This window comes from Bombus flavifrons, chromosome 2, assembly GCF_040668555.2.
Source record: "Bombus flavifrons isolate JBK064 chromosome 2, iyBomFlav1_principal, whole genome shotgun sequence".
Lineage (NCBI taxonomy): Eukaryota > Metazoa > Arthropoda > Insecta > Hymenoptera > Apidae > Bombus > Bombus flavifrons.
In genome coordinates, this window is record NC_138443.1 from 4,197,576 (window position 1) to 4,217,725 (window position 20,150).

The window sequence follows — 20,150 nt, forward strand, 5'->3', positions numbered from 1 at the left end:
GGCTAATTAAATTTGCGCAGCTAGTGGCCGCCTCGACCGAGAGATGAATTCTGGTTTACGTAAAGAGTCACTGGACGTAACAATTAGCATATGGAACTTTATGGAACAAACGTAAATCAAGTTTGATAATAGCTTTGCAAAATTCACAATTTCATGCAACGCAACGGTGAAAATAACCTGGTTAATATGTCAATTTTGTATGTATTAAAAAGTTAACACTTTGATCTTATATACATATCAATCTTATATTGTTACTATTATAACTTATTGTCAATGTAACATCGTGATACATATTATTTTAAAGAAGACATTTAAACAATTTATAAGCAAAAGTAATTAAAAAATTTTAATGAAAATATTTATCAACTTTTTATAAAAAGTTCTAAAAGATCAAATAGGATAAGTATTAATAAATTAAAATATACATAAATATTTAATCTCAACTATTAAATAAATATTTTTTATAATTATTATAGTATTGTGGACAGATTGCCTAAGGAATATCAGGTGAATCATAAACAATGTTACGAGAAAGCCTAAGTGCCGACAGGTCGAAAGGGTCTGGAAACTTCAATTGGCGGAGTGGCCCATCAATGTGTCGTCGGTCCTTCAGTCGAATAGCTACGCGGAAGAAAGGCCTACGTGACCATGATCGTGTCACGTAAACTTGAGGGTTATATGATGAAAACAAGATAGCTGAGCCGTAACACAACTATTAACTTTGTTTTTTATTAAACTTTATTTTTCACTTAATGTTCACAATTGAATATAGACTGATCAAGTACGCGACTGGTCTGAGGGTACAAACCGGTAAAGATATGTTGGCTATTCTAAGGATACAGAATAAGTGAAGTTTTACTGACGATACTGTGTCTGAGGAAAGCTGGGGATGGGTGTGTCTAAGGACACGGGACCATCGGATTTGTTGATAACAATTTTGGTTAGGAAAGTGGGGGCAATAGTCATTGCTTCTGATTGGATAAGAAAAAGTTGGTGGGCAAGAAAGGGTTCAAGCCGCCACCGAGAGAGTTTAGGATTTACAGAGTATCGTATAAACTTGTACAGTCGAACAAACAAAATCCTTCACGAGTACGTCAGAAAGATGCGACGGTGGAACGTCGAAAGGTTCCTTAGTATTTTCGAGCGTGATTTCAAAAATGGATGTAAATATGAAGTAGTAGCCAAATCGAAGCAGTTTCGAATCGGTGACGAGATCATTCAAGTTTGTAGACGTAGACTGGGAGATATGTCGATCGTCCAAGCTAGGAACGCGTTAAAAACATGTTCCAACCCCGTAGAATTGCAGATAGCCAGAGAACCGACTTTTGCTTTAAATGAAGGGCTAGGTAACACGTGGGGCGATATTCTTGCACGTACTCGAAGCGACTCAGAAGTGTCGACGCTGAAATAAGGGAAAACGGCTGATGTTCGCGATTCCATAAATGTCGTGCAACAGGGAACCCCTTCACAATGTATGATAGTTGGTACCCTGATGAAGGATGGCGAGAACACGAGTTCTAAGGAATGAATGAAAAAAGAGAATGAGGCAGCTATGACAAAATTTCAGGTGGTAAGAGCTATCAATCCGACCTTTTATCCGCGAAGAGTGTTTAACAAGAAACGCAAGAAGGTGAGAACATACAAGACGGGGGATCTGGTGGCGATCAAGGAAACGCAGGCCGGTCCTGGGCTAAAGTTCCACTCGAAGTTCCGTTACATGGAGCAGCGAAAAGGTGAGCACAAAGGGCCGCAAAAGACTTCTACGCTGGCTGATCATATGAAGTTATGGGACATTGTTGGAGTTAGTAGTGCGAGTGACACATCTGAGGTCAGATGTATTTGTTAGAATGGCCGAGTATAGTATCATGGACAGATCGTCAAAGGGTCTGGGAACTTCAATGGGCCAAGTGGCCCATCAATGTGTCGTCGGTCCTTCAGTCAAATAGTTACGCAGAAAAAAGACATACGTGACCATGGCCATGGACGGTTGCGGAACGGTTACGTAGTGGGGCTATGAGAAAAGACAAAGGGATGCTTAAGCAGTCGTTAACTAAGAAGGGAGCACGAGACGGGTATGGGTCCTCGCGGCGTAGTACCACGCCGTGAGAAACCCTGATGAATCTGATATTGTCCTATAGCCGGGTGGCGGCCGGTCGGTGCCTTTACGCATCCGCCGGTTTACCGATCCGGTGTCGAGAATTTCGGAGAAGTTGGTGGTCCCATACCTGTCAAGAATACTCACCTCACCTTCTCGTTGAGGCTTCCCGTCACCCTATACCGGCTTTAACCGGGGTAGGCTGCGGAAGAGTGAGTGGCACTAGGACTGGAACTGATGGTGACGACCTCGGCGAAATTTAAATAAATAATATGGATATCAGACGTAAAAAGAATACAGTTTACGGTGCAGGGGACGGAGATCCCAGTAGGGGAGACACGCGTAGTTGTGGGTAGTCAAGTGGGCCCCGCTGCGTTGTCATCTTACAACCACGGCCATTCGGAGGTGGACCGTCAGGCCCCTGATCGGCTTCTGCGCCTGGCGAGGCGAGGAGGTTATTGAGATCGGCGGACGGACCGGAGAGTACCTTTGTGGCTCCGTCTATGGTCTCGGACGCCGGACCATTTTCCTTAGAAGGATACTGGAGGGCCGGCACGAGATCCGACGACGAGGAATCGTTAGTCTCGTTGAAGTCGAACCTCTCTGTAGCATCTGGGAGGTCCAGAAGCAAGAAACGGTAGGTGACTTTCATTATAAGGACCGCTACCGCTGTATAAGGACTGCTACGGCTGCTGATATCGGTGCTGAGATGATCAGGAGGGTCGAGGAGATAATTAGAGTGGCGATTACATCGTCCAACCTTAAAGGAACCTACATTAGGATCCTTAAGGAGGCGGCAACCTCTCTTGCCGCCAGGACGATGGAGTTGTCCAGGAGGATTGGACGCGCCTGCGGCACCCGCGCCCCGAGGCTCGCGGAAGCGATGCCGTCGGTGCTCGATGAGGAAAACGAGGCCCTGCGGAAAGTTCTTGCGAGAATGGAGGTGAGCGCGTCCCAGGAGTGTTTTCTTCTCCACCTGGACGGTGGAATGGGAAGAGATGGATGTCGCCGACGACGAGCTGCTGGAAGCGAAGAAGAGGATGGCCTCTCGTGACGTGGCACCGGGTCCAGACGGAATACCAGGACGGGTTTGGGCGGAGTCAATCAACATCTTGGCTCCTCGTCTGCGATGCCTCTTTAGAAGATGCCTGAGGGAGGGTGTCTACCCCCCGGGCATGGCGGAACTGGTTCTACTAAGGAAGGGGGTCCCCCTTGGGCTCACCGACGGCGTACAGGCCGGTGTGCCTTCTGGACGAGGTGGGCGAACTTCTCTAAAGAATAATCGCCACCCGTCTGGAGGCCCATATATCGGAGCGGGTACTCGGATGGAACGATAGCCAATACGGCTTTCAACGGGGTCGCTTGACCATCGATGCGGTGAATCGTGTAAGGACCGTGGCGGGGGCCATGATGTCAGAGAATGGGGTGGCGCTAGTGGTCTCGCTGGAGGTAACAAACGCCTTCAACACCATTCCCTAGGACGTGATAGTGGAGGCACTGGAACGCTTGGGGGTACCCCCCTACCTTGCCGTGTCATCCGGGCCTATCTGAGCGACAGGTGGGTCGCCTACAAGGACAACAGCGAGGAAGAAGAGTGAAGGATGGTCGAGCGGGATGTTCCACAGGGTTCTGCGTTGGGACCCATCCTGTGGATCACGGCGTACGACTTGGTTCTTCGCTGCCACCTGCCTCCTGGCACGGGCATCGTATGCTACGCCGATGACACTCTGGTCCTGGCCGGGAGACGATGGTTTAACGAGAATGTGCAACTCGGCGAGGTCGCCGTGGCGTGCGCGGTTCGCGCCATCCAGGAGCTAGGCTTGAGTGTGTCACCTGCCAAGTCCGAGGCTATGTGGTCTTCGACCAACACCGTAGAAGAACCCCTCTTCCTGCCCTCTGTGTAAACATCTGCGGAGAGGAAGTACAGGTAGGGCTTCAGATGAAATACCTAGGTCTCACGATCGACAGCTAATGAACGTTCGGGCCGCACTTCGAGCTCCTGGTTCCTAAAGTGACGGCCGCAGTCAACGCCTTATGCGGCCTATTACCAAACATCGGCGGGGCCGGAGTCGGAGTTCGTCGACTGTACGGGGCCCCGGTGTGGGCGGAAGATCTGTCGAGGAGTCGTCGCAGCTTACTGCCGCTGAGGAGGTTGCAGAGGATTACCACCATCCGAATAGTCAGGGGATATCGGACCATATTCCACGCGTCAGCGTTTGTGCTGGCGGCGTCTCCTCCGTTCGAGCTGCAGGCTCTAGCGCTTCGACGGGTGTACCCCCACCTGCGGGGCCTGTGCTCGGGCGGGGATACGCCCTCTGCCAGCCAGTCGGTCCACGACGTCCGGAAGGAAGCAAGGCTCGAGACCTGGGAACGATGGCGCATTCAGCTTGCCGCCGAGAATACGGTACGGCCTCGTCGAGCCGTTGGAGCGGTCCTACCGAACTGGGAGGCCTGGAGAGATCGCGGCGGGCTCTCGTTGACGTACAGGATGACGTAGATGCTCACCGGGCACGGAGTGTCCGGGGAGTACCTGCTAAGGATTCGGCAGGAGATGACTAGCACGTGCCACCACTGCGAGGAAGAAGAAAATACAGCAAAGCACACGCTGAAGTTCTATCCTTCGTGGGAGGAACCGCGTCGTGTCCTACGACTCGCCATCGGCGAAAGTTTGGCCCCCGAGGCGATCGTAAAAGGCATGCTGAGGGGGCAACAGGAGTACATCGTCATCCGCTTCTACTGCGAAAAAGCCATGCTCGCAAAGAAGCGCGCCGAGAGAGAAAGGGAGAGAGGACAACATCTATCGAGAGTGCTGTCACGCCGAGGAGGGTCTGGCCCCCCCTCTCAGATTTGCACGACGGCCCAGGCAGCGTGGCGTTAGGAGGAGTGGTCCCTAACAGCCAATCAACCGAGGATGACTTCCGATAACACCATCAGGGAGAAGACGAAGGTGTGCCCCGGCAGTAATTCGCAAGGGATCCCGGGGCACTCTTACCAATCGTTAGGACGACCACCGTGGGTTAGGTGGAGGATCCATGAGCATTTGCCCACGTTAAAAGAAAAAAAATCGTTAACTAAAAGAGTAGTTATGAGGAGTTGAGAGTTGAGTTGTCAAGTTGCTATCAGTTGTAAATTATTAGTTGTGAGTTACGAATTATCTATTTAGTTGTCTTAGTTATAGCACATTACTGTATTTAATTCATGTTAAATGACTATCGTTTCCTGTTTAATCCATTGTAAATGGATCCATCTATCAATAAACTTATCATTTAGAATAGAAATCATTGAAAACCCTAATTTCTAATATTTCTGAATAAATAAATCCTATATTATAAATTTACATATAGGTTATATAGATTATATGAGTACTCTTTGCAAATACTTAAAAATGACATTAATAGTTAGAGTATAAAATATAAAAATCAATGTTTTCATCTCTCAGTGTCTTCACAGTAATGTTACATTAAAGAATTCTTGTAATTGATTTACAAATACTTTTTCACATTTTATAACATTTCCAATTTTTTCAAACTTTGCTTTTCGCTTATTAATAGATAATTGTATTGCAAAGAAACTTTTTTAATATGTTATACACTGTTCAAAGTCCAACATTCACATTTTACTATAGTTCCTAAGTTTCTACAGTAATTTACCACTATTAATCTTTGCGTGACTAATCTATGTGGAATAGAAGACATTTTGTCTTGCTTGTTGTTGTCCGTCAAAGCACATATTTCTTATTATAATTTTTCGTTTCATACGAAAGTAGAATAAGATAGATATACTTTACAGATGAAATATTATGATGCCTCGTGAAATATTTGTAATATGAGTGAAATTTAAACACTAACTTTTTAAAAGCTATAGATATACTCTAATTGCAAATTATTAATATTATAGATATGAGATTCGATCTTTTATAACGATGTTTCTTATATTTAAAATTGGAGATGAAAAAATTTTAGTCAGGATCAGATGTGATAGTTTGAAAGAAGCAAATAAGTCCTGGTCGAAACAGGAGAAAAACACACGTACGTTGTATGAAAAATAGGAGGACTTGTTGGAGCACTGGAAGGAGGAATGTGGAACGATAGATAGGATGAATTTGTACGTCAAGGAAATTCTGGATAATAATAAAAACATGAAAAAGGTGGTGGCGGAGAATAGAAAGGAAGAAGGAAAAGAGTAGAAGAAAAATGTAATTATTGAGAAATAAGGTACAAGTACAAGTAAAAAATAAATCAAATGGATGACGGAATGAACGAATAGATGAATGAAACGTAATGGGGAGAATGATTATATAAAGATAAAGTATTTAAAGATAAAAAAGAAGGATTATCAAAGAATTGACATATTTTTATACTATCGTAGTTATCTATAAGTTTAGCTTTAGTTTGTTTTATGTTTATGAACTATGTAAAACCAATTCTAGGCCATCAAACTGAAATAAATGTAGATATAAGTACATAAGGTAATTAGGGGGAAGATGCCAAATAGAAGATGCCAAGCAATTAGAATTCTGAAGTCTATACAGTCTATGTAATCTATTATGTGTACTTATGAATTCTTCCGTTACGTCAATTGATAAAGAAGATCACTTAGCATTTGTTGTAATATACAACATGAGTATGTTGAAGAAATTTATGCTACGACGTCCGCAAAAATTTTTGCTGCAGCTTAATATTTCGTATTGTAATAAAAAAAGGAGTGTTATTAACAGTAGCAGGTTGTAAACTGGAAAAGAGGAATTTTTCGAAATTTCTTTTACTTTTGCACAAACGATAAGCATAAAATTTTACCTACTTAACGAGTTTAGCATCTTTCTCAACATGTTGGAGTAAAATACCGCGTCAATATAGTGGTTGCAACTTACTTATTTCAGTAAACAATGTGTATTTATAGTAAACAATGCGAACCTACGTGAAAAGATCAGAACAGAGGACAATGGGCAGAGGATGGGCTTCGATCTGTTGCATTAGCGTTGAAGGATAAGACGAATAGAAATGAGAATAAAGAGTACCATATAATTTTTTGTTTCGTTTGCATCTTTTCCAACGTTTGATTCGACTTGAAATGGTATCATAATGAGATTAAAATGTCTAACGAATAAGTTTCTTTATATTGCAAATTATATGTATAGGAAAGAGTGGTTCAAAACGTTGATTTCTACACATACTCAGAAATCATCGAGATGGGTGAGATGGATATTGTAAATAACTATACAACATTCTCTAGAAATTACTATTTAGTAATTGATGTTTACCAAGATTATACATTGTTCCTTGGATTTATCTCATTTTTTTTAAGGCACAGTTATATCACTTTTTGGCTGAATCCTTCATTTGTAAAAAATTATACTGTATCATCATAGTCGTAACATAAATTGTAGATTATAACTGATAACGCTACAGCAGCGTCATGGCGAGTTTCAAATATTATTATATATATAAAGATATATAAATGTAGATATTTATCTTCTCTTACCTATAACTTTCATTGGAACGCTTTCCGAAGTCTGGCTATAAATAGGAGTCGACATCGAAACTTCACAGCTATACGAGCCGGATGCCTCGTAACGGACATTCTCTAATTTGATTGTCGTGCCATTTTCAAAGCGCTGTAAACAAACGGTGTTTTAGTGCTAGTAGGTGGTAAAAAATTTCTATTAAATAAAATAAATAAAACGCGACCACTGTTTCCGTGTACTCGTTCAAACTCAAATCCTTTACCATTATACCACTGCCTTTATCAGTGCCTCTTGCGTGCGAAAGCATGGTTGAAAATGAAAGGAACGTTTGTGTATCGATCCCTCAGAAATTGATCAAACGTCTGTTCTTTGATCGTGTAGGCGTTGAAAGAAAAAGCAAACGAAAAGGAATGAAATGTAGAAAAGAGAAAAATTGTTATCTATATGGTGTTGTAAAATTACAGATGAATCAAGTAGAAAGCTAAAAGGACTGCACTGCATTTCATATAGATACTACCCATATGAAAAAACTACAAGTGTCATATAAATATCTAAATTTATAAGAGGTTCAGATACTTATAAATATTTATAAACGTTCAAATATTATATTTTCGTGAGCGCCTGCACTCGTATATACTCGTATCAAGCCATTTTATAAGTAGTATCTTTCTCCATTTTGCATTTTGCATTTTGCATTTTGAATCGCTAGAGTAGGATCAAATAGTAACTGCCGCAACTTGTATACATAATCACTAATTAAGAGAATTACAAATAACATCAATAGAGAAATGTTCAATATTAATGAACCGGAAAGTCTGTTTCATCGTGTCAATGGTCAGTCAAACAAAGTAGAAACGACATTACATATGTAGAATAAAATAGTTGGAAATTGTTCCGTCATACACTTTTATTTTTTTTATTTAACTTTATTTATTTAACTTTTATTTATTTGACGACAAAATATATAATTTGATAACGACAAAATGTTATAAAGAATAAAAAAATATTTAATTTTCACAAGTTTTCAAGAGAGAAGTTAAAAAGTGATTAAAAAGGAGGAATGTCGTGTCAAAAAGCAATAAATAATACATTGCTCATCAACAAATGCGATAACATTGATATTTTTACATACCAGGTTATATACTATGACTCACGAAAGTATACGTGTGTACACATATATAAATTTAAATAATTTTGAAATTTTATTAATCCTGTAACAAGACACGACTATCGTGATTATATTGATCTTTGAAACACATTTAGAAATGTACGTACCAATAGAAGCTACAGACTATTTATTGAAAACATACACTTCACAAAATTTACCAACATATTTGAATAGTTAATTATGCATTATATTAACAAACCACAATATTTAGTGAGGCTACTATTCATGCTGTATACTAATTTTTCACTAAGTGTGTATTTGCTATAAATGTCTTATAAACTTTCATATACATTTTTGAATTGGTTTTCAACTTTCCTATTACAATCATGATAGTTGCATCATATTACAGTGCTACAGAAATTTCCACAAATTTTGTATACTATACATAATATATTCATATAAATTTCCTGTGTTTAATATTAGAATATGTTCGTAAGCCATTATATGTATACACAATTTATAATATATATAAGTATGACATCATTTAGGTATGGAATGATCAGATATCTAAAAAGAATGTATTTTCATTATACCCTATTATTTTTTGCTTCATGTTCTTTAATCTGACAACGCTTGGATATACTCTGACGGGATATGTCACGAATCGAGGGTATCGTGTTATATTTTTATTAACGTTGCATGTTTCGATGCAGGTTGTTTCACGTGGTATCGGCCACTGGTTAAGAAAGTCCATCTCGATATTGTCTCTCGACATAATACAGACTATCGTTAATACCGTGTTTCAATTTCCTCTGGCGACGCCTTCGTGGTTTCGTCCCAATGAAAAGCGATGTTTTATTTAATTCCAGGTCACGAGGACGCTTACACGTAGATTCGCGCATAGAAAAATTTTTGTTTTACAACGTTCTCGTCGTGTAAGCGTATGTCGAACCGAGCTTGGTTTCTGTAGATTGTAGACTGTAGACTATAGAATAAAGGTCACGAAAAATGAAGTAATATAAGAGAGCGTAAAACAAGATTGGATAACGGGCTAGAAGTGTATACTGTATATTCTTTAACGGCGAAGCACAACGAACGCGTTGCAGCTGAGCTATAACTAAACAATATTTTGCACAATTTTTCATTCGCTATCTTTCTACGGATTATTATAACTAACAGAGTGTTTTTAAGTACGAAATTCGTAACAACAGCCTTTATTAAAATATGTAATGGATGCGCTCTTAGAACACCTGTTAATAAATAATATTTCACGTGGTTTTCGTTGAACGATCTTTTCCGAACTATTATAAGTCAGGAATATAGGTAAAAATATCGTCAGTATATTTTTCTTAATTTTCAGATTTTTATGACACTTGCAAGAGAAATTCGATAACTCAAAACTCTAGGAAAGTTTGAAACTTTGTAGCAATGTAATTCCAACGTGACAGTAATAGCGAAATCATTTCCTGTTCCGGCAAATAAACCGTATCACTCATTACAGTACGCTTTCTTCAACGAAAGATTGATTTTGGCTATTTTAAAAATTTTGTAATATCCATATGTGTATGTATTGTATGTATGTACCTACGTACATACCGACATCTATGTATATGGTTTTAAAAATTTCTTATAAAATATTAAAGATGATGTGAGTAAATTTTGAAAAAGAAGGGTCTTTTAAAAATTTTTTACCACCATAATATAGAGCATGATACTATACAATTATGATTACAACTTCTTTTCATATCTTACGTGGTTACGTAAATATTTACTACATATTAAGAATTTGCAATTGTTTTGAGGAATGGTTTTGTCTCCATGAACCCTCTGTTTATAACAGCAAAAAGTGATTAAATCGTTGACGTCATTTAAACTACATTTTTGCAAAGTCCCCAACTTTTTCGAAATTTTCAAGTTCCCTTATTTGTGACTAAGTATATACATACTTAATAAGTAAATTGTTGAGGTTATTAGATGTATGAACAGAGGAACGCGTGGATAAATTGTAAAGTAGAAAATATATTTTAATACAGAAGTGTAAGTACAATTAGGAATGTAATTTGAGCTGGTCCCGATCCGCACGCTAACAGTGTTACCCTATAACTGAAAACCCTGAAGCCATCGTCGCCTGTCTACTGTTTATGTCTGCCTTCGTCCCAGTCTATTAACTATACGCTGTCGATGGTTTCAGTGCTTGAGAAAACTAAAAAGACCAGATATAGAGTTTTCTTAGAAGTGGTGACCACTTCAACATAAATATTTGAAAAAGACAATAGCCCGATATATTCGAAGATATAAGCCTTTAAAAAATTAATGACTAACGACTGTGTTTAATAAGAAACAAATACTAGATTATGTAATTATAGTAGTTTAGATTCATTGATATTATTCTACCTAAATCTAATGTTATTTACATTTTTTAAATATTCAAGTAGGTGATAAAGCACATACTTAATTTCAAATTTAAATGAAAAAATATTTTTCACATAAAACTAAATGTATAGAATCCTAAAGTTATCTATATATGTATATATACAGGGTGGTTGGTAACTGGTGGTACAAGCGGAAAGGGGGTGATTCTACGCGAAAAAAGAAGTCGAAAATATAGAATAAAAATTTTTCGTTTGAGGCTTTGTTTTCGAGAGAATCGACTTTGAATTTTCGCTCGGTACGCGTGCACTTTATCACGTCTCGTTATAACGGATCTCACTGTAGATCGTTGTCTCGATTAACGTTATGTTGATAAACACTTCCAATGTGACCGAAGTGTTTTCCTACCTATTAACTTACTACCCGACTTTTATCGCTATCCACTATCAGTACCTATTAGTCTACCATCATGTCTACATACAGCAATCGGGAATATACGGACATGATAATTCGTTAGGTGCGTGTGGTGGTAACGCATCAGCCGCAGCTGATCATTACAGATACCGGTATCCCAATCGTCGACATCCTGACAGACGTGTTATTCAAAGAGCAGAAGGAACCCTCGGCGAATATGGTTCTTTTGAAAAACTTAGACGACATGGTGGTCGTCGACGACGCGTTAGTGTAAATGATGAAGAGCAAATACTAAAGGACGTTTTGGAACATCCTGACATAAGTGCAAGAAACCTTTCTTTGCGGTATTATCTTAGTTGCTTCACGATTCTTCGAATTCTACACGAAAACAACTTACATGATTATCATATCACCAAAGTACAAGGACTCATGCCTCATGATAAGATTTCGCGAAAGGCATTTTGTCATTGGTTGCTTCAACAGCATGCTAACGATGCAGAATTTCTGTTAAAAATTTTATGGACCGATGAAGCGAAATTTACAAGGGAGGCATGTTCAATGTCCATAACATGCATAATTGGCAAAATGAGAATCCTCACTCTATTCTTGAAACACATTTTCAAGTAAGATGGAACGTAAACGTCTGGGCTGGCATAATCGGACATCTAATTATTGGGCCATATTTTTTCGAAGGAAATGTAACGTCAGCAGCATATTTCGATTTCTTACAAAACAAACTACCGGAATTATTAGAAGATGTACCGCTGAGAACTAGAGGAAGTTTAATTTTTCAACAAGACGATGCACCGCCACATCTTAGTCGTCATGTGAGAGATTTCTTAAACCAACATTACCAAGGCTGGATTGGTCGTGCTGGAACAATAGCTTGGCCACCCCGCTCTCCTGACTTAACTCCGCTTGACTTTTATTTATGGAGCCATATTAAATCAATTGTCTATTCTGAAGAAATCGCAAGTTGCGAGCAATTGAAAGACAAGATTATTGTAGCCTTTCATACTTTAAAACAATCGAATACGTTAGAAAGTGTTCATAGAAATTTAATTAGAAGAGCAGAAGTATGTATTCGGCAGAATGGGCAACATTTTCAGCAATTTTTGTAATAATAAACTTTATGATTACTTCACATTATTTCATTATGTATTCCTAATTTTCCGTTACGGCAAAAACAAACTTAAGCTGCGACAATGTCCATCGAGACAACGATTTACAGTTAGATCCGTTATAACGAGACGCGATAAAGTGCACGCGTACCGAGCGAAAATTCAAAGTCGATTCTCTCGAAAACAAAGCCTCAAACGAAAAATTTTTATTCTATATTTTCGACTTCTTTTTTCGCGTAGAATCACCCCCTTTCCGCTTGTACCACCAGTTACCAACCACCCTGTATTCGAAAGAATCGTATCTTACAATTAGAATTTTATAATTGCAATCATATTGTTTGAAGAATGTTGTTGAAAAACGTGTTCCTAAATAATATTCTATTTATTTTCTTGTAAACGCCTTTTTATAAATTGTCCCAATTAAAGTAAAATAGTTTTATTAAAGAATGTAACAAACCTTCGTTTCGCATTCTTTTTACAATGTGTTACAGTTAAAGAAGAAATTAAATGTACGTTTTTTCTAATTGCAGCCCTGTCATGCTATAGGAGCATGAGCATTTACCTCATAGATCTGATTTTATTTTACCCTCACTTCTTGTTATATCCTGAAAATGCATGGACGTGTGTTACATTAAAGAAGAGACAGGAAGAGAATGGTAATTAACGTTTGTAAAAGGCTGTTTTAGAAGCATAAAAATCAATCAGGTATTAAATAACGTTTTCGAATATCAAATAATCGTAACAGCCATTAAACTCCTAGTTCCTCTTTTCATGGTTAAAAGAGGATAATTCTGTTTGATCCTTACGGGCATTCAAGTTACCAGGTTCATGAGTTCTGAAGTGCAAAGTTCAGCAACGTTCACGGGGTATACTATGTAGACATAAAGTGTAGAGTGTAGAAGGCTATGCATATATGTCACAGGCAGAGGGAGCAGAGTATAGAGTAAACAGAACACTGAGAAGATACTCGTTTAATGGCCACTTTTTCTACGTTACTCTTGATGTCTCAAGCACGACGCGGTTCGTAACGCAAAGTAAATCGTTTGCACGAAGCATGAGTTAAACATTAAACATTGAACATTGAACACTGAACATGCAGTGAACTTGAAACACCGGTGTGAACCATCGTTCTACGTATAATTAAAGCCATGCCGTTTCTTTTATACTTATTATAGGAATCTCGTGTCTCTTGTAAAACAATTTACAAGTTAGTCCATTGTTAGTCTCAATGAAATTGTGTTCAAACTAATTTGATATTTGGTATAAAATATTTTTAAAATTCATTAAAAGAATATTGCATTAACAAAGACTATAAATTTTTGTCGATATGTTTATAATTTACGTTTTGACTGGAGTAAATTAATCTAACATTATCGATTGCGTTTCTTCTGTTCTGACAAAAAATAATGCTTGCTTTTGTGACAAAAGTAATTTATTATAATTAAGAGAAATAGAAAATAAAGCTCTTCAAATAGTTATTTCTTTTTTATAGTTTGAACTTTTAAAAAATAAGATGAAGAATAGAAATTATAGATTCTGTTTGTCAATGTTTTCTTCATAAAATATCGCTTAATAATACCAGAAAGTTCCGAAATTCTACCTACAGTTTCTGCAAATAAAGTCGATAACTGACACATATAAAAGAATATCTATTTATTCAAGTTCTCTTCAGGTAATTAGAAAAAATTATTTATATTTTATACAACTATGTACAACTTCAGACACTAATTTTTATTTAGTTACGTAAAAATTGGTCAAAATAAACAAGTTTTATCGATGTCTCTTCAACTATCACATTTTCTAAATATATGTATGTATGTAGGTATACAATACTTTTTAAAAAATAGTTATATGATATTTAGTTTATCAACACTTTTTCATATGATACTTATTTTAATACGACATTTTATTTATGATCTGAATCAGCACGAAAAGTAATATCAAACGTATCCCAGTTTTATTTAACGCTTGCAATTCACAAATTAATAAAATAGAATAAAATAAGACAGAATAAAATACATATGACTGTTTTTTGTATCTATTATAATTCATTAATATATCTAATATATATATAATAAATGTGTGAGCAATTACGTTGATAATATAACATAATCCAGTCTCGCATAATTTTGACAATACACGACTCTAACATTTCATGTTGATTTTATCGGATAAAAGTTTTGCATTTGTGGATATAGGGGGAAGAGTCGGAAAGTCAGTATATCAGGTAGCTCGTTCATCGTCCTTTCGACAAATATAGTTTATATGTACTTGTACATACATATGTATATCGTCAAGCAGAAAACGCGTTACATTTGCATGTTGCGACACATTAATTTTGTTAAGTTACTCGTAATAGATGAAAAACATGAATATTCGATACAACAATTCGGTTAAGTGGATCTGGATATATTTGCTTTATTTCTTTATTTATTCATTTGTCCGTCGAAATCGATATGATCGATGAAATCAATTACTTTCTGATTATTTTTAAACGATGGCCTTTTTTCTCATTTCAATCGTTTCAATCATTTCAGTCGTTTCGCAGCGAGTTGCCTCGTAAAAATTTGCATCCTCCTGCCTTATTCTCTTTCTTTTGAATTAACCCATGAAAAAACGATACGACATCTTTAAAAAGTAATATATCAAGAGAGAAATCGAACGAAAACAGTACTAAATAGGTCTTTTCACGCAAGAATAAACGAACGAGCCTGAATTAATTACACATTTATATTGTATATCTATATATGCTGACCGTAGAACGTAGAAGTGGAATAACGCTATATCTGATCGGACACATATTGTACAATGATCTAACCGTGCAAGTAGAGTAAGACGATATGCAGTGGAACATGGGAGTGAAACGGAACGCGACATGCAAGTTACACGAAAGACAACGACGATATTTATATAAAAATAGCTATATAATTAACTATAATTTACCTACCAACTACTAACGAAAGCCTGTTACAAACACTGCTTATATGTAATTGTAGGTTAAAAGAAACGAAATTATCTATTAACCACATCGAGGCATCTGCTACAAATGGATACTTGAAAAAACTTTTCGTTTCTATATAATTATGGAGTAAACGGCTTAAGAGTCATCTACATTTAAACTTAGAAAGGCGAAATGACACGATTATTATCATACTTATAATAAGAAAAAAATAGTCCTTTTTATATATTGCAAACAGTTCTCTCATAGGTACTCATAAAAATCTGATAAATGATAAAGATTTTTTAACGTCAAAATATTATATACTTTCAGTTTTTTAAATAAAAAAAGTTCTTTACGTTAATTATTTTCTCCGCAAAAATATTACAATAATCATTAATAATAATTAATGCCTTTAAACAAACACAGATACTTTAAACAATAATCTTTAAATAAAAAATTGAATTCTTGCCCTTTTGCAAGAAAAGGTTTTTAAGTCTAGGTGCAACTTATCGTAACTGAAATCTATTACGCGTTTTTGTCCATGTGATTGCACATTAAACTAGTGTTACTCAAACAGATTAAATTGAACATTTAAATGGAGTAAATCAACAATTTTCTCAAAACCGTTCGATTCGATTGCAGTGAAATGCGCTTTCGAGCGTGATACGGTTGTTAATCTAGACCTAAGTTCAGACCTATATGGATTAAAGTATTAAAAAAGAAGCCAGACGGGTTCGTTGAATGATTTATTTTTAGATCAGACGAGGTATGTACTATAGAACCCCAATGCATCGGCACATTAACGATATATGCATGTTCGTTGAACTTTACTGACCATGACGGCCATTGTAATTTTGATCCATTAAATGGTGCAGAAGATAGTCTACTTTCATCAATGAGAATGTTCGTGTATTTCTGTATTAACAGCAATAATAATAATAATAATAATAATAATAATAATAATAATAATAATAATAATAATGATAATGATAATAATAATAATAATAATAATAATAATGCTTTTAGTACTCTATGTATACTTATACATTGATATAAAAGAAAATAAAAAAAACTTTTAATGTTTTAGATACTAAAAAATAATAGTAACGATATGACCTCATTACTCGTTACTTATTACTTATCACGCATTACAAGACTACGCACAAGAGACTAGATAAGCTAAAATAATTATATGACCTTATTCAATAAATACACCTACAAGATGTTTTATCCAGAAATAGCTACCTAAACATATATCCTACATGTATTGTATGTACCTCTTTCAATTGTGACGATACACAAAAATTATTTATTATCCAGTCAAATATATAGGTCTCCAAAAACGAATACTTAAATACATTGCACAGAATATTTTTATTTTGATTTATTTCATAAGATAAATTTTAAGATTCCAAATATTTTTTACACATAATTTTCTTTTAAGCTTTTTGCATACTCTTTTTTTTCACTTTCATATTGGCACTGACATGACAATGGATGTAATGATATAACCTCGTTACGAGTTACGAGCACGAGCTTCGAGTAGCGCAAAAGACGATTGCAATGTGTTAGCAAATACATGAACGAACCTGACGCAAAGTCAGGCAACCGCTAGAATTTTTGTTCGCGAGAATGAACCTGGCGCAAAATCAATCAGGAAACCTCTAGGATGGAATCACTTACGGACGAACCTGGGGTGAACCGTAAGTCGCGAGCTGCTAGCCGCGAGCCGCGAGCCGCGAGTCGCGACCACGAGGTCAGGCTGCAAACTGCAGGAGATTGAAATTTGGTGAACGGACCTGATGCGATATCGGTGAATCGCTGGGAAAGGCGGCACAGATAAACTCGATCGATGAGGCAAGTATTAAAGGTATTAAATCAGTATTATAATCGTTGACAAGATTGGTTTTAATTTTGATACTGACACTTCATTTTCATCCGAACAGAATAAAAATATTAATTCCAGACAATTACATTAATGGAGACTTGAAAAGTTCCAGCATCACATGTTCCGGTAGAATTTCTAAAAATTTCTAAACAATACTAGACACGAATACACAGGAAGCCGGTATGTAACTCGAACACGTACTCATCTATCAAAGTATCACGGAATCGTTAAATGCATTAAATTAATGAATTACTTTTTCATGTATAATATTCGTGAGCGGGTATCATCAATGACCGTTTCTCCATATTTTCTGCTTATTTGAAGGAAACTAATTAACTAAGGACAATTATTTAATACAAAACGATAATATGAAACGGAAGATCAATGTGACATAAAATATGATATAAAGTGTAGTGATATAAAGTCTATTATTTTCGCCAAAACTTTAAATAACGTCAAATAAATTAATGCAGACCCGAAATCGATAAACGAGGAAACTTAAAACCGTAAATTTCAAGAGATTTTAAAATTCATTTAACATGAACGAAATAAAAAAGTTGTATCGTAAAATATTTAAACGCCTCGTATAAGATAAATGTCATAATAAATTATAAAATTTTATCCATTTAAGAGAAAATTAATTCAAAGTTATATCTACCAGAAAATACTAAAACACAACATAAAACACGGATGCGATAGTAAATTATAAATAACAATACATTTATCAACGTTTAAAATATGATAAAATAAAAAGTTGAGCCGATACGCACATAAAACGTCAAGAATTTAAGGTTACAGGTAATATCATATCAACAACACAAAATATTAACCGTATTAAATATAATATAAAGTGAATGCGTTGATAAAATATGCGTGAAAATATAATACCAACACAATCTTAAGTCAATGATATTTCGCTGTATCAAAGAAAAAAGGAGTAAAAGAAAAGAAATCTGATTTATCAATTTGAAGATTATCGTTTGCTCGGGGTAGCATATGCGATGAGTATGACTACGCAATTGCTTAAAGACTGCATAATTGGAAGACAGCCAGGACCAGTCGTATGTTGATTGTATAAAACTCACCTTCATGCTTGCACCCTCTACTTTCCAGTCCTTGAACGGCGGTTTCCTATCCTTTATGTATTGTAATATCTTCTTGTCATCCTTCATGAACTCGACTTTATGCAAGTAAGCATCTGGGACACTATGATCGCAATGCAGAGTAGCTGTGCTGTTGTATGTTACGTAGTTGGGTGCTATCAGTCGTACATGCACCGTGCAAGTTGCATCTGAAAGTCACCGATGACGTTTTACTTTTTGAATAACAATTTCTCGCTAAGGAAATAGCTTTTATGATTATTTAACTTTCCAATCTTTTTCATTAAAGTATAGAATTCATCAAATATTTTGACAACTACATATCTCTATGCTTCTTTTTCCTTTGATCACATAATTATAATCCCATTTCCCGAGCTTTTCCGTTAAAGTATCCAATACTGCTGAATAATGAACATATATGAAATATATGAAATATTCCAACAAACATGAAGTATTCCAACAAATAAATATCATTCTCTCCCCCTTTACAAGATAATTTCACATCATCCCACATGGTTACAGATTTGCTGTCTCATAAAAACATCCCGTTTGTCATTTCTACCACTTAGTAATATTGAGCATACATCATTTGATTCATCAAACATTTCAAAGTTGTTCATTTTCTATTACGAATTCATTAACATACTTTTATTTCATTTATGTACTTTTCATTATAAAAATATTATATTTTATTATTGCGAAATATCTATCTCGTCAGAGGTACATTTAGTATATATTGGGTTGACAACTAAGTGATTGCGGATTTTGTCAATAGGTGGTCTTAGCACATTCTTTTATTTTGTCAACGTGTTTAAAGCATCTAACCTATATTCTTTCCTTGTTGTTTGGACTTTCACCTTTAATTTAGTAAAAAAATTGTATTAATTAGTTATTTAGTTTCGTTTTTATCCCAATTTAAAAATGGAAGAACAAGACGCGCATTTCAGACATATTTTATTGTATTATTACCGAAAAGGCAAGAACGCATCGCAAGTACACAAGAAGTTGCGTGCCGTATATGGGAATGAAGCCTTGAAAGAAAGACAGTGTTACAATGGGTTTGCCAAATTTCGCTCTGGCGATTTTTCACTGAAAAATGCTCAACGATCTGGCCGTCCAGTTGAAGTTGATGAGACCCATACCAAGGCCATTATCGATTCAGATCGTCATAGGACAACGCGCAAAATTGCAGACAACCTCAATGTATCGTATATATGCATTAAAAGAAAATTAAAACAGCTTGGCTATGTCAAGAAACTCGACTTATGGGTCTCTCATCGGATTAAGGAAATTCATTTAACGCGACGCATTAGCATCTGCGTTTCGCTTCTGAAACGCAACGCAATTGATCCATTTCTGAAACGACTGATTACTAGCGACGAAAAGTGGATAGTTTACAATAACGTTAATCGGAAAAGATCGTGGGTGATGCAAGATGAACCAGCCCAGACGACACCAAAAGCTGAGATTATGCTATTAGTTTGGTGGGATTATAAAGGAATTCTGTACTTTGAACTTTTACCAAGAAACCAAACGATTAATTCAAACGTGCACGTTCAACAACTCGCCAAACTGAGCGATGTAGTTCAAGAAAAGCGGCCAGAATTGGCAAATCGTAAGGATGTTGTTTTCCAACATGATAATCCCAC

The 20,150-nt window shown here is 36.6% G+C and overlaps 1 protein-coding gene across 3 annotated transcripts in view; it reads right to left on the reverse strand.

Moving 5' to 3' along the window:
• The window catches only part of LOC138188833 (cell adhesion molecule 1), a 43,760-nt gene that overhangs the window by 19,425 nt on the left and 4,185 nt on the right, over positions 1-20,150 (reverse strand). For all 3 annotated transcript variants that reach the window (XR_011175712.1, XM_069130976.1, XM_069130987.1), the window contains exons 2-3: positions 18,487-18,692; positions 7,577-7,709 (exon numbers count right to left, since the gene is read on the reverse strand). Coding sequence is in view for 2 of the 3 variants with exons in the window: in XM_069130976.1 (XP_068987077.1) it covers positions 7,577-7,709; positions 18,487-18,692 (339 nt within the window). In the remaining variant the exon portion in view is untranslated. The remainder of the gene's footprint in view (positions 1-7,576; positions 7,710-18,486; positions 18,693-20,150) is intronic.